Genomic DNA, 16223 nt, shown 5'->3' with positions numbered 1-16223 from the left:
TAAGGTACTCAGATATCTGGATGGTTGTACATTTACAGATTTTTATTAATATGTCACATGTTTTTATAAATTAGCATCTGGAGATTCTACAAGAATGGATGCAAGTGCTAATTTATAAAAACATGTGACATATTAATAAAAATCTGTAAATGTACAACCATCCAGATATCTGAGTACCTTATTATTTTTTGTAATATATAATTTCTGTACATCACCTCCAAACCTTCTTTTATATATATATATATATATATATATATATATATATATATGCATGCATGCACACACCTCTCACATCTGTCCATATTCAATTCCTCTGCTCCTACCATTCATATCACACTACCTGTCTTTCTAATGAGGAAGTGCACCATGTCTGCTGGCAGCCAATATATTCCTCCACTGCCATCACTCCTTTTCCCTCAAGTTGCTTGTTATCAACACCTATCACTATATCATACTATCAAACATGTGGATGTCATTACTATCTCCCCTTAATGTGCACTCTCATTATACTCTGTCATTACTCTCTTCTTTTCATTACATCTAACATAATCATTTCCATTTCTCTCTCTTCTACTACATCACCCTAGTCATTTTGGATACTCCTATACTCTCATTTCCTTCTCTTTCTCACCCTAGTTAATCTTCTGCCATTACCCTCTCTCCTATTCATCCTTTTGTTACTTCAGAATAAAGCGTGACAATTGAAAAAAATTAACAATAAAGTTTCAATTCAAGCTTCTTTTAAAAATACACACATTTCGTCTATTTATGGTGGGAATGCATTTTTTTAAAAATCAAAATGGGATGTGGAACAAAAATAGCTGAGAAAGACTGGTCAATATTTATTTCTGTTGATATGCCTGAAGGATTAACAAAGTTATTTTGTTGCCCTTGTGTTTATCTAAGTTGGATGGGAGGGATTGTTTTTAAGTCTGAGTTGTTAGTAATGAAGAGGTGTCTGAGTGTTTTAGATGACAGATCTTGTACTGCAGGGATTGTGTGCATTGAAACTAGCTGAGATAAAATACAGTGCCCATCACATGTAAAAATGGCTTTTCATTTCAAGTATTTTTGATTTGTTATACAGATGATCTGTGGCTTTATTCTGTGTGCATTCTGTGTGACAATGTGATGTATGTTCTTTTGTGCTCTTTGTAGTTAGCTTGTGATTTGCTGTAGTGAATCTAGGGCAAGGGTAGAAATTCAGATATAACTCACACAACCTATGATGGATCTAATATATTTTTATATACTTCTGCTGCTGTTTCATTTGAGTGAACCAAAGATGGTAACTGCAAGTGCCCTAAGTGTGCTTGTGCATTACCTTGCTTCTTTGTTTGTATGCCATGGATATTGTAGATATGTTGTAAACAATCTGAGTGGCTGCTATTGTTTAACTCCAGATCAGTCCTGATTCATCTTTTTCTATGTACAGAAAAGCCAGGATCACATTATCCATATCCTAATCTAGTAGTGGTTGCATGTTGTCCAGTGAATATAACTTTATAACTTCACACACCTTTAGACAAAACTGAATAACTTGATACACAATACACGCAGTTATTTCCAGATGTTCACCTAACAATACACAAGTACAATTGCCCAATTGGTTATTATTCTTTCACAAGAAATAGATTTCAGACAGTAGTAATAAGTAAAAAAAATATTAGGTTGCAGCCATCTTTTATAAATAGCTTTGACAATAACTGTGGTTCCAAAAAATGTTCTATTCGTGAATGATTCACAGTATGTTCAACTCATTAAACTTCCATGCTTAAAGATCAAACTTATGGGAAAAGGGAGCAAAAAGAATAGAGCAGTTAATTAACTCACTTCTAATGAAGTACACTGCCTATATGTTCCAATGGCACTAAAATAATCAAGAAGCTGGGAAAATTTATCAAAATAACTTTTTTACATTATACAGCTGAGGCTTGGATTTAACAAAAAAAAAATAAAACAACAAAAAAAAAACCCATCATACTTTTTATGAGGGAAAGTTATAAACACTTAAAAACAAACAAGTTTTGTTTCATACAACCATGAGTGTTTTCAAATTGGTTGAAGTCAAAAATATTTAATGACTTTTAGATTTTGGGATCAACTCATCCTTCTGGAGCAAACTGAAATGACTAATTTGTGGTTTGCACTAACACTAAAAATTTATATTAATATCAAGATTACAGTTGCATTCAGCTAAGAATTGAAATTGGATCAGGTATTCAGCATGCCAAGAAATTATCTGTTACAGAACAGAACAATGTTTGAATTATTAAAAACATTTGTTTTTAAAGAAAATATGGCAACTGAATAAAAAGTGTGTGAATTGCTGCTTCATAGATTACAAGTTCAAACTATACCTGTGCCCTCCATTAAGGAGTGGGTGCTAAACAGTCTCCTTCAAAGTTGAGGGAAGACAATTTGAGCAATCATTTAAACAAAATGAACAACAAGTTAGTAAATGATTAAATTTAAATGCTGTTAATGCACCTTATTTTCTTGATAAATATTTATAACTATATTTCAGACTTACCAAAAACTGTAGCACTTAAACCCTTTCAGGTCATCATACCACACATCTATTCCCCAGCAACTTTTAATTTATTAAAATATCGTTCAGAATAACAGTATTTTTTTTTCCAGTACCTTTGAGTATTAATAATTTCTTAGTAACATTACAAAAGAAATAGAGGAATAGATGAGAAGAAACATTACAAAAGAAATATATGTCAATTGACTCTTACTGGCTAGCATGAAATTTTACCAAGTTGGTGTATCATCAATGGCTGATCAACTTTAATGATTATAAGGCCTGTAGAAATGGTAGTTATGACTATCATAGGTTTCTCTAAAATAAGTGCAATTAGAAATCCAACCTGGCCAGCTGTTATACAATGTTCATTACTTTAAATGTAATGGATGAACAAGAATACAATTCTGAATTGGTGGCTTATAATATTAAAACTTTGAGATTGATGTGATGAGAGTAGATAGTGAATGAATAAAAAAAAAATGTCACTAGCTAAATGTGGATGGTGGTAACTATGACTAAAACTATAAAGGGAGAAATAATAAAACATGGAACAAATAGGTGTGTTGATAAAAATAATAATGAGAAAGGAGAAAGTCAACGATTCTAATCAGATACATAATGCAGTGAAATAAAATAGACAAATTATTTATTACATTAAATTATACCTCAGTAACTGGTAAAAATAAAAATTTACATAGTCTTCAAGCTATAGAAACCATAATGACATAATGATAACCAATAAAATTATTCTAATTCAAGATGTACTTTAATTAGATCTAAAGATAGAATTCCACATATCACCTTCCATTTTCCTTCAAAGATCAGAAATACATGGCTAACTAAGAGACTTTATCTTATATAAACCACAGAAAATTTATCTGTGAAATTCTACCAGATGGAACCCCAAAATATTTGAATAGTTAACCTTTATGATCAAGAGATGTCAAGAACTGCCACAGAAACAAAATGGGGAATAAGTCTTAATATGAAACAAAAAACAAGTCAGCAAAGAAAAAACATACATAAAACTGATAACAAATATCTTTTTCTTTCCTTTCAATTAGCAGACAAAAAAGAAAAAAATCTAAGTATCTAACATTATTCACTTATGCAAGTGGTAGAAATAAACAAAATACTCTGGCAAAGCAGTCATCACAAGCACTTAAACATATTCTTCAACAGTTACAAATACATATTTCATATTATAAGGCTGATGAATGAAATGATGTATGCACATACAAGTTTTCAATTTTCCTCTCACCAACATAAACAAACAACATAGTTTATTGATAAACACAACTACATAACTGCTGATTATTTGAATGACTAAACATTATATTCAATAAGACCAACACATACTGAAACCAACTCAATCCTGTCTTCATATCTCAAAATCTAGGTTCTTCAAGTCATTTTTACTGTCCTCATCTAAGCAAAGTAAACAGTTACTGGAAAAATTCATCACTCCAAGATTACAACAGCAGAGCTATTTACATAGGTAAAAGTCAAGATCAAGTTACTAAACACTGAACTATATTTAGGACATACCACTCTCCTAATTTGCCTTGAAAATTTGAATCAGAAGTAAGATTCTCAGCAGCTAACAACTTCAACAGAAATGTCAGTTCTTCACATTAACAATGTCATTTTCAGCTGGATATTGATGGCAAATCAAAAAGCTGACAGCTATACACCAACACTAGTGTCAGATAATATAACATGTGAACCTGCTACTATATAAACAGTTACGTAAACAAAGTTTCATTTGAAAATAAATATTGCTTTGATACACACACACTTTTACAGCTGTTTTCTACGCTTGGATGGGCTGGCTGGTTCTACAATTTTAGAGATTTTCACAAGTAGTTTAAACAGGTGTTATACAGTTAGGTTCCCTTCAGAGTAACTATTCAATTATGATATAAGAACAGTACATTTTTCTTCAAACATAAAAAAGGAGAAAGCACTTGGTGTTACATTATTAAGATATAGTGCAAAGAGAGTTTGAAATTATTATTTTTGAGGTCAGAGTAGGGTTGTGTAATCTGTACTATCATAAATGGAAATTATACCAGTAACGTACCATAGATGATGAATATTTTAGTAAGATGACTTTAAACATTGGTATATGAAAATAAATGTCAGATTTAAATGATAGTGTAAGACAATGTGTAAAAGGAGTAAAAGTAATACTAAACACTTTCCAGGTCTGTTTTCCTATGAATGAAGCCCTTTGAAATTGTTGATGCTTTCTCTATGCACCAAACAATGATAATTCAAACCAAACATCAATGAAACCTAACCTCATCCAGATAATGTTACTCTGCCCTCTATTCAGTTAAAGACAACCTGCAGAGTATATGGCCTCCCACTTCCCTTCACAGAATGTTTCACATTAATTTTCACTAATGTACTATAGTATTCGAAATTTGGTTATCTACATACTTTAGGAACAATTATACTCTCCTTGCTGCTAACTTCTTGACTATTAAAGCAGGGATGGCATATATTAACAATCAGGCAAAGTGAGGCATTATAATATAAATTTATACTTCATCAAAACACTATGCTACAAATTCAAAAAAGAATTTTTTTTCACTCAATCTATTTTAACAAAAATGCCAGTTCTCAGTCTACTAAAAACCAAACTTTCTCTTATACTGCCACAATGGCTCATTCTTCATGAATCTACTGATATCTTCCACTGAGTGTCATCAATTTTGATATACAAGTTAACATTTTTTAAAGCCAAAGGCATCTAAAAATATTCCTAATTTTGATGTACTGACTGGTTCAGTAGCTTTATTTACCATACATTCATTACAGGTTTAGATTTGTTAAGACTCAATTACATATGATTAAACAGTTTCATGTTAAAACTAATTTCCTTTTTCTTTCCCAAATCAAAGCATTCTCAATATACTGAATCTAAAAAAGACCTGTTAAATGTTTATTATACTGCCATTTTGTTTAATAAACAGAGTATATAGCAATTTACATCTCTAACTAATCAACATGAAAACTTTGTTTTATTAAAGATACCTTTCCTCTTTCTTTAAAAAACATTCCAAAGTTAAAGAATTAAAAAAATAGCTTGAAGGCGAAGAATTAATACAGATTATTTTATTGGCAGAAATGTTATGGCAAAACAAGGAATTCTCAAAACCCAAGTTTCAATGACATGGCAATACTAACTATTATTTAGTTCAATATTTCAATTCATAACCAATAATTCTATTCTGAAACAAAGGTTCACTGTGTACCTTAATGTAATTATTGGTGCCAATAGATTAATTTTTTTTTTTGTTAGTGTTTATGGAGCCTGAGTTTATAGATTGTCAGCCTACTTAAGCGCAATGTCTAGAAATACATCATTTCACTCTTGTTAGATTAAATCACCAAGCTATAACTGGGCACCAAAAGGAGGTTCAACTCACTGGTGTGAGGACATTTTGTTACCTTCTACAGCTGAACTCAAATCCCTCTATATAGCCTGGAGAAAGATAGGCTAAAGATTGTTTCACTCTTTATGTAGATACGTGACATAAAGATGGCATCTTTATGAGGATTGATATAGGCCAGTATGCTATCAAACATAAGTGCACATGTGAACATGCACGCACACACACACTGAAAAAGTGAGGAAAAATATTTCAGTATGATTACTAGTTTTTACCATATTTTATTGGCTGAAAATAATAACACCAGTAATACTAGTTCAAACATCATTCAACAATAATCTTTACTCTACATTCATTAAAAAATTGTGTAAGCTTGAAAAGCAAATTAATATTCAATATTTGCTTCCCCCATGAGCCATTATTATCCTTACATTCCACATCATCTCCACACTAATGTGTTTTCCATATGGTTCTCTCTCAAACAATACTATAATAGGTATTTTCCTGTGTATTTTTTAAAAAATCAAATCTGGTTTTAATTCATTGGAATGCTTACTAGTTCTGGCTCTCAGCCAATTAGTCCATTACTAGGTCAAGATACTATACAGTAACACACCACTTTCCAAACTCCATACATCTAACCAACAGAACTGATATCGATAGTGTAAACTGGTTAGCACTCTAACCTAAAATGGAATTATAATTAGTTTCAATACTACAGAGATTGTCAGTCACCAGTTGCAAATCTGTTAGCTTTAAACTATATGAATTATTAACATTTCATCATTTTTAAAATCATCTTGGAAGGTCATTGGTACGTCACTACTAACAATATCAAAGTCCATTAATGACCTCAACTTTTTCTAGAAAGTTTTCAGACATTTTGGTTCAGTGCTTGACCAAATTTATTTTGTATAGTAACTTTTGTTTTATATTTTTCTTTTCTCTTGTTCTTATTACTGAAGAGTTGCAAACTACGACAGGCCACATGGGGATAAGCACAGCTGCTGTGCTATGCCTATGAACAAGACATAACATTACTTGCTTTTGTCTGTCAAACTCATTATAGGTTTCATTCCTATTTCATGGCCAAGTAGTTAGCACTAAAAAGGAAACAGAGCCTAAAAGCTTTAGTTCCAACAAGTCACAGCAGATGCCAAAATAGCAAATGAGGAAGTGAATAACAATTATGTGTTAAAAGACTGCATGGTGGTAGTTTCCAAGGTGTCTACCTCTGCCACTTAACTGGACTGTTTATAGCAATGAGAGCACTACTGATCAATTTGAAGGATAAACAAACCACCCAGATTATTACATTGCTGTTGCCCAACTTGTGATCTACCATATAGTTTTCAGAATACTGACTGGACAACAAACCAAGGAAGTCAGCAACACTGTGCTAATGAAGACATAATCCACAATGACTCAGTCCAGCTTAGCTGTAAGTAGATGAAATGTCTCACATTTGCAATTAATACTAACATTGTAAAATTAACATGTATTTAGAAACTTATGCACTATTAGAATTGGTGCATTACTGGAATCTTAGAATATTAGGTTACAACAGAAGTACTAGCAGAAATACAAAGGACCTACATACACACACACAGTTTATGATTAAATAACTTGAGTGCTGTATCAAGAAGCAAAGGCTAAGGCAGTAAAACCTTCAGAAACCTAAAATGGAGCTCTAAAGCATGGATGCCTATCTTTTTTCTAAAGGCTTTGGCTGTCACATAAAAACTAAGTGTTGTGCTCTGCAATGCAAAGAGCAACCTATGATTTTGATACACAATGCCAGAATCTATAGTTGGGTATGACTGAAGGGACCTAGTATTAGAAAGTAAAAATTATAAGTTATAATTGCAGGGAATTGATAAAATAAACTTTATTACACCACTTAATGAAGAAATATATTACTAATCAAGCCATAAATGTAAGGTGAAAGATTTTGATATTTAATATATAGCATTGTCAAGTAATTACGGATATGTACTTGCATAGCAAGTGACCTGATCTGAGATCGTGTGCTGGAACGAAAACAATTGCAGCGTGGAAGGTGTTTATAAGCCATTTAAAATAACACACAAAAGCCGTCAGATTCACTTCAACATTTAAATTTAATTTGTCAAAATATTTTCGTCGCTTTGAGACCACGACCTGGTCACTGACAAAATTGTGCTGCACAATTTTGTCAGTGAACAGGTCGCGGTCTCAAAGTGACGAAAATATTTTGACAAATTAAATTTAAATGTTGAAGTGAATCTGACGGCTTTTGTGTGTTATTTTAAATGGCTTATAAACACCTTCCACGCTGCAATTGTTTATTGTCAAGTAAATAAAATGTAAATTGCTAACAGGATGTCAGCTACAGCTACTTGGAGTTAATAAATTTGTTTTTAAATCAGCAATTAACAAAAGTTTTACCTCACATTGAAATTATGCATATCACATCCCACTTACAAAAAATATTTCCGTATTTTTCATATGGAATTATCCATACTTATCCCTTTTGAAAGAGCTTTGCAAATCTTTTGTTTTCCATGGTTTATTGATAATTCCTTGCAAAAGTGACATAAAATAAAACAAACACTAGTGATCTTCTCTTTACTGATAAGGAAACTATTTTACTCTTATAAAACATGAAAAATAGAAACAAATATGTAAGTGAAGAGAACTTACTAGAGCGAGATTGGCATTTGGAACATTGTTATTGTATTCTTGTAATTTACTTTTAAGCTCCTCCCGATTAAGTGTTGCTTCACTTGGTTCTTTCTTTGGTAAAATCTCATCCGGAATTGGACCTGATCTGTAACCAGAATCGGTTTCATCCTGAGGAAAAATAAAAGGTACAACCAGTGTTATGATTATTGCTTGCAGGGGAAGTGGGGTCTTTTTCTTTCTTTTCTTTTTTTTTAACTGACAATATAAAATAGACAATGAAAGCTAAACAGCAAAACAAAGAGATTTCAATCAAGTAAACTGTCATATGTACATAGCATAAAAAAAACTTACTAAATCAAATTATTGTCACTAATTAAAAGTAATTATCTAATTTATTTAATAGACAAATTATGGGTCACAATATTGTATTTATTTTCAGCCAAAATTTATTTTGCAACATGTAAGACACATATTAGCCATTCAGGAACACACAAACTTTGCTTAAACATTTATTGAGGAACATTGTCAGTGACCAGGTTGCAGTTTGGAGCAATGTAAATTTGGATACCATATCAGAATCAATAAATATTTAAGTGAAGTTAAAAGTCTTTGTATGTTTCTGAATGACAAATGTGTGTCTTCCATGCTGTAGTCATTTTAGTTTCAACATACAATGTCAGGTTGAAACATTTGCCATGCGAGTACACCTCTGTAATTTATTTATTTTATTCATTATAAAAGAACAATGCTGAATAATTCCATAAAAACATACTTAAATTAATTGGAACTACTCTACAGAATTTCACATGCCCAAATGAATCTAAATTTCTTATATAGTACCATTATTACATTGACAATTACAAATATATAAGCCTAAAAATCAATCAAGAAGCACCATTACATTGAATAAATCAAATATTTACCAGCTACATGTTCTGGCAAGATGCAATACAAAATTTGCTATAATTATTTTATACAACTAGACTGAAGTAATTGTATATATAGTTACTAACAAAATAAAAAGCAACTTAGGAAAAAAATGTACAATAGCAAAAAATATTTTAAGAAAAAATTCAACAAATTCTTGTTTAAATAATTGGGATGGAACCAAAAAAAATGCTATGAATTTTAATAACTCTAGGGTTACAGGATAGCCAAAGCATTCACTAGCAGTGAAATAAACAGCTTTTCACCAACCTGAAATCTTATTGGAGGAATTTTGGAATGTATATCTCTAAACAACAACTGTAACTTTTCCCAATCCCAACAGGCCACCATGTCTTTTACTTTGTGAGGCAGTTGTTCTTGATCCCTCAAAGATTTGGTGACCCACAGGAATGGTGATAAAACAGGTTCATGAATATCAATTCTCAGAGGAATATCTTCTCTGTAAACTTGAGAGAGCTCCCTGGAACAACTCTGTTTAACAGGAGAAACAGGTGTTTATGACTTCACATCCATTAAAGTTCTGGTCTCAACATGTCTATGCACTGGTGTGAGAGGCAAGTGGTGTCTGAGAATATGCATGCATTTGTAGATAAAGTGGCATAATATAATAAGACTACATGAACACTAAACTATAATAAATCATTTAGTTCATGAAATGTTAACAAATAACAAAAATCAAAGTTGAATCAAGAATTTTTTTTCCTTCTCATATCTGTTCATTCTCTTAATGGTGATGAAATAAACAAATTATTTTACATATTTTACATATTTCTATTCATCTTAGACTAAAGAAGTTTTCTAATCTATTGGAAAATCAACATTAAAGTCAGATGTAGGAGAAGGACTTTTCAGAATGTAAAAGTCTATGTACATAAGAAATATTGAAATCTACACTAAAACTCTAAATTAATTTATATTTTCTTTTTACACTTCTTAAGGTAACCATAGCAGGACTCAAGACCAAAGTGCCTCTGATCATTATCTTGCTAAAGCAATGAAATACTAGCCAGAGAAGTCTGGAACATAAAAATAAGGAATTTGCAATACATAAATTTTAAGTAAAGATGCGATGTCAAGGATTTGTAGTTAGCTCATTTTGTGTTATTAAGCCGACGATAGAGAACTCTCCCACTGGTCAGGTTATCAAGCTAACAGATGTAAAGACTCCATCAAGGGATCTGGTACCTGTTCTTGAGATTTTGGTAAACTAAGGTATGTGCAGCAAACAACTTTGAGTTAGTACAAATATTGTCAAATTGCCATATTGTAAAAGTGTCTATGGGGAAAAGAGAGAACATGTTATAATATCAGCATCACTTTACTTTTAGTCTTCTCCCTTGTGCTTTATAAAATTAGATGAATTGCACCCAGCCAAACTGGTTACCATACCAGATGCACAACACAGCATGATAACATTTAGAGTGCCAAGACACACAGAATTCACTGTATGAACAGATTTCTTTTTTGATTACAAGACCCCATAAAAGAAAGCCTGAATCTAGAAGCCATTGATCTATTTCTAATGTAGAAGTAAAATCACTATTAGTATAGAAAACTTATTGAAAAGACTCTTTGATACCATTATAATAAAATAGGTCCAGGTCTAGAGTTCATAAATAATCTGTACCACGTTGTTCAGCTCAAAAGGTGAGTACAATTTTAATAGGAAAAAAACGCTGGAGATGTGAAAAGTAAAATTATGGTTGTGAATGTAGAAGGTAAGTTATATTTGCAAGTATCATCATCATTTAATGTCTATTTTCCATGCTGGCATAAGCTGGGTGGTTTGATAGGATCTGGTGGGCCATGGAGCTGCACCAAGTTCCAGTAACAGCTTTGGTTGCTATGGCTGGATATCCTTCCTAATGCCATCCACCTTAGTGTAAACTGGGTACTTTTTGAGCCACACTTTCAGAACATCCTCTCCAACTACTAATAGAAACTAACTACTACATCCAGGGAATAGATATATTCCAAAAAATTTTTTTCCCATGTGTCAATGTTCATTGTTTCCACACATCTTCCGCATACAAAGACTATTTTCTCAGTTAGCCTTCCACTGCACTTTTTGTGTGCCCATAGCCTGCACTGGTTACACCATATGGAATTCCTACCTACACCTTTACAACACAATGAGGAGGGCCATTTACCTGAAGGGAGTAGAGTCCTGTCTGTTTCCCTGATTACTAGAACTCTGTTCTTCAAGTTAACTTTAAGGCCTTTTGATTTCCGGTTTTGTTCCACATCTGGAATTTCTTTTCTAATTCTATTAGAGAATTTGCTATAAGAACAAGATCACCAGTGTATAGTAGCTTCCAGGGGTAGCTGGTCTTAAATTCCTCTGTTATGGCCTAGAGAAAAATGATGAACAAATGCCAATTACAGTAGCTTTGCACTTAGCTAAATACTTCTCCTGCAGATGACTTACTAAGAACATGGCATCTGTAGTACTTCACCCTAGCATAAAACCAAAACTACATTTCATCTAGTCAAATTCTGCTCCTAATTAAATGGGCTATAACTTTCTCTCTCTCTCTCTCTCTCTGTGTAACTACTGCAGCAGATATTTTAAGCATTCCAGCAATAATTTCATATCTACTTATATTACCTGTACATTACCTAAGAATTGACAAAACTCTGGTAAATCAGCAATTTGGCAGGAGACTAAAGAAAAGAATTAAGAGGTTATGATTATTTTTGCTGTGTAACCCCAGTAAAACCCTGATAAAGCAGATCTCTGATCAAGACATTCTAGTTGTCTCTATTCTATTTTATTATGGGCATATAAGCGTATGTTATCAACCTGCTTTTTTTTCTAATTATAATTGCTTTAGCGGCTAGAAAGAGTTGTGTCCAAAGCCAACACAGGCTCTCAAATAAAAGTGAAACTGAAGTCATTGGCTTTCCTCTTGAGCAAGTCAATAGCTGCAACAAAAACATGCAGGGTGGGAACTCCAGAAGAATAATGTTCTGAAGAGGAAGTACTGGGTGTAGCAGTTAGTGCAGAGACTGGGTAGCAAGGGGACAATATAGGTGACAAGAGAAAAGATGATCATTTTGGGTATTCCAGAATAGCAGTGACATGAGACTGGTCAGATGTGATGAGCAGACTATTGTAGCAGTAGAACATCTGAGTACCTGTGGGTGAGATATAATGGTAAGCCATGTAACACATTAGTTGAGTGCCCTGTTTTTGGATGGAATCTAGGATGTCTGAGTACGTAGCAGCAACATTGTTTGAGATGTGGGAAGGATCTCACCTGAGCTTTATAAAGAATTAGTTGTTGGGAACTGAAGTATTTTCTGGCCCTAGAGAGGAAGGCTAGTTTTTTTTTTTTTTGTGATGCAGTTTCAGCTATATTTGGAATGTTTATTCATCAGGAGTATCCACAGTGATAGGGAGGGCATTTTTGAGGTCTCTGTTCATAGTGTCAGTGCAGATTTGACATGAAATATCCAGGCTGTACATAGATACTGCTTGGGTGTGGAGGAATGAAAAGTGGTATCATCTATGCAGAAGCGCATGTTGTTAGATGACAGCAAATAGTTCTCGAATGTATTAGAGAAAGCTTAATCAACACGTGATAATGATGTGATCTGACAAGAAGCTACCTATTACAAAAGATGAAAAATGAATGGAATCTGTAGGTGCATGTCAGCGCTTTGTTGATGTTTAAGGAAATAACATTTTTATTAAATTTCTCAACGGCAAAAGTCCAATTATCATAGGAGAACACATCTCCAGTAGATTTGACTTCATTAGAGCTGCACTGATAGTCATTCAGGAAGGAGACTGAAGGTTATGGGCAAGACTGTTGTTAATGAACAATTTCCACTACATTAGAAATAGCAAGTATGGTAGAATGTTACTTGGCAAAGTCAGAGGGTTAACTCTATTAAAGATTGTAGGCTGTGATTTGAAGGAGAATTAGCACTTACTTCTAGCAAGTTGACTGGCTACATAAAGAGTCCCTCTTTGGCCCATAAAGGCAGTGGTTTTAATACATGGTATTAAGTGAATGGTAAGCACAGTAGGGATGATGATGGCCAGCATCCTAAAAAGCAAAAAAAAACTCATGTCCCTTCCTTCTCCACTTCTTATTTTCCTAGTGTGTTTGTGCGTGTGTGAGAGAGAGGTAAAGAGGGAGAGGTGTTAGATAACATTTTAATGAACATCAGAGTTGGCTAATTTAAAAAAAGAAATCTTAAGCACCACATGTTCAAGAAGGAAATGTTTTTATAGCCTAATGTAATAAAGATATACTTGCCATTTTCCTTTTATGAAAGTAGAAAGGGTTTGCATATGTGTGCATATGCACATGCACGCATGCACACACACACACACAATGTACTAGGATCTCTGGCACACTGACAAATAATCAGGACATCAAACATCTGAAGGAATAGTTAGCAACAGGAACACCCATGAAATTAAGGTGGTGACCTGTTCAGATGACTCACTAAACGCAGTTGATAGGCTCTATTACATAGAAGATTTAATTAGAACTGGTGCTTGTTGCACATAGTGCTGAAAAACAAAGTAGCTATAACAATAACGAGATAAAAGTTCAAGGAGCTGCTGCTTTTGTTGACAATAAAAGGTGTATGATATTGCAGGATAAAGAAATACAAGCATTGAATACAGATCTACAAAAGATGGAGAAAAATGAGGCAACAATAGTTTGCTGAATATATAAAATTAACATGCAAAAAAAGCAAAAGAGAGATGAAAGAGCAGTTGGGTGTTAAAGGTGTTAGCCATTGTACACAGATGAGTCGACCAGTAGGGGTCAGGATAAGTACTGGAGGAAAAGTGTTGTGATGACATCCAGCAACAAAAGTCCATAGCACACATATACAAAAGAAAAAAAAATGGTAGAGTTAAATTTTGGTCTTCTCAGACAAGATAGCAAAACTCAAAGAGAAGTATTGATTTACCATACAGATTAGCCAGCAAATATTCAAAACAATGTATATGTTTACATATAAGAAAAAGAAAATGTGTGAAGAAAAAAAGAGAAGCTGTGTGTGTGTCCCCTTCTCTCCTTTCTCATATACAGATACACTATATATATATATATACATACACAAATACACACAATTTTAGTATATATATATATATATATATATATATATATATATATATATATATATATATATCATCATCATCATCGTCATCGTTTAACATCCGCTTTCCATGCTAGCATGGGTTGGACAACTTGACTGAGGACTGGTGAAACCAGATGGCTACACCAGGCTCCAATCTGATTTGGCAGAGTTTCTACAGCTGGATGCCCTTCCTAATGCCAACCACTCAGAGAGTGTAGTGGGTGCTTTTTATGTGCCACCGGTACGAAGGCCAGTCAGGCGGTACTGGCAACGACCACGCTCAAAATGGTGTATTTTATGTACCACCTGCACAAGAGCCAGTCCAGGGGCACTGGCAACGATCTCGCTTGAAAGTCCTTACACACGCTGCGGACACAAGTGCCAGAAAGGCGACGCTGGGCACAATTTCGCTTTCGCTTGCCCCAATAAGTCTTCGCAAGTTGAGTTTCGTGTCCAATGAGGGAGACAACGTTGGCATGGGTGCCAGACGTCAAATTTAACTCGATTTCGATTTCACTTGCCTCAACAGGTCTTCGCAAGTGGAGTTTAGTGTCAAATTTAACTCGATTTCGATTTCACTTGCCTCAACCGGTCTTCGCAAGTGGATTTTAGTGTCCAATGTAACTCGATTTCGATTAGGAGTGAAAAAACTACAGAAGGCTTGTGTTATATGGTCAAAGTATATATTTAAATCGTTATGTTAGAAAAATGTTATAAAATTTTGAGTATAGAAACATTGTTTTTGGAGAAATAACTGCTTTCGTATTTTCTTTTCAAATTTCTCTACCTGTATCATAACATGTCTTTGCTATGGTGTAAAATATGGAGTTCTAGACAGTTCAACTCATAGAGGATGGAATCAGACGTGCATCACAAATTGACATAGAAAACTTAGGAAAAGTTCAACACAGCAGCACACCTTCCCCAAAAATACTGCCGTACATATCCACATACAACCCCAGAAACAAAGAAGCCTTCACCATCATCACCCAAAATTTACCAATGCTACATAAGGACCCCAAATTAAAGGAAATTTTACACACACATAAAATCATTAAAAGCTACAAACAACCAAAATCACAAAAAAAGATCCTCACAAAGGCAAAATTATTTTCCAAAATAACAGATGCAAAAGTGAAAAAAATGTGGTCGATCAAATTGCGCAACATGCCCAAACCTTCTAGAAGGATCAGAATTCCTTTTCAAAGAGGGACAAAAATTCAAAATCAAATCTGACTTTACTTGTGCTTCAGAAAACCTGATTTATGTCATAAGATGCTCGGGCTGCCACCAAAACTACATAGGGTCCACAGGATTATCGCTCAGACGCAGATGCACTCTGCATCGACAGCAGATTGCATTCCCAGAATACAGAATGATACCCTTTAGTGAACATATTGAGAAATGCGCAAAACAAATGCTACCACAATTTATAATCTTTCCATTCTATCAATGTGCCATTGGAACACCAACACAAATTAGATTAAATAAGGAAACCTTCTTCATTGAAAAATATAAGCCAAAACTTAACCATTTCTAACAATTTGAAATACAGAAACTCACCTCAT

The 16223-nt window shown here is 33.5% G+C and overlaps 1 protein-coding gene across 2 annotated transcripts in view; it reads right to left on the bottom strand.

The window, feature by feature from the left end:
• LOC106878752 (uncharacterized) overlaps positions 1-16223 on the bottom strand; it is a 153437-nt gene that overhangs the window by 37156 nt on the left and 100058 nt on the right. The window contains exons 3-4 of one of the 2 annotated variants that reach the window (XM_052968770.1): positions 9796-10017; positions 8617-8766 (exon numbers count right to left, since the gene is read on the bottom strand). In XM_052968770.1, the coding sequence (XP_052824730.1) occupies positions 8617-8766; positions 9796-10017 (372 nt within the window). The remainder of the gene's footprint in view (positions 1-8616; positions 8767-9795; positions 10018-16223) is intronic. The other variant, XM_052968771.1, reaches the window with a different exon arrangement.

Source organism: Octopus bimaculoides, chromosome 6 (genome assembly GCF_001194135.2).
Source record: "Octopus bimaculoides isolate UCB-OBI-ISO-001 chromosome 6, ASM119413v2, whole genome shotgun sequence".
Lineage (NCBI taxonomy): Eukaryota > Metazoa > Mollusca > Cephalopoda > Octopoda > Octopodidae > Octopus > Octopus bimaculoides.
The sequence above is the reverse complement of the archived record's forward strand: the minus strand, read 5'-3'. Positions and strand labels throughout refer to the sequence as shown.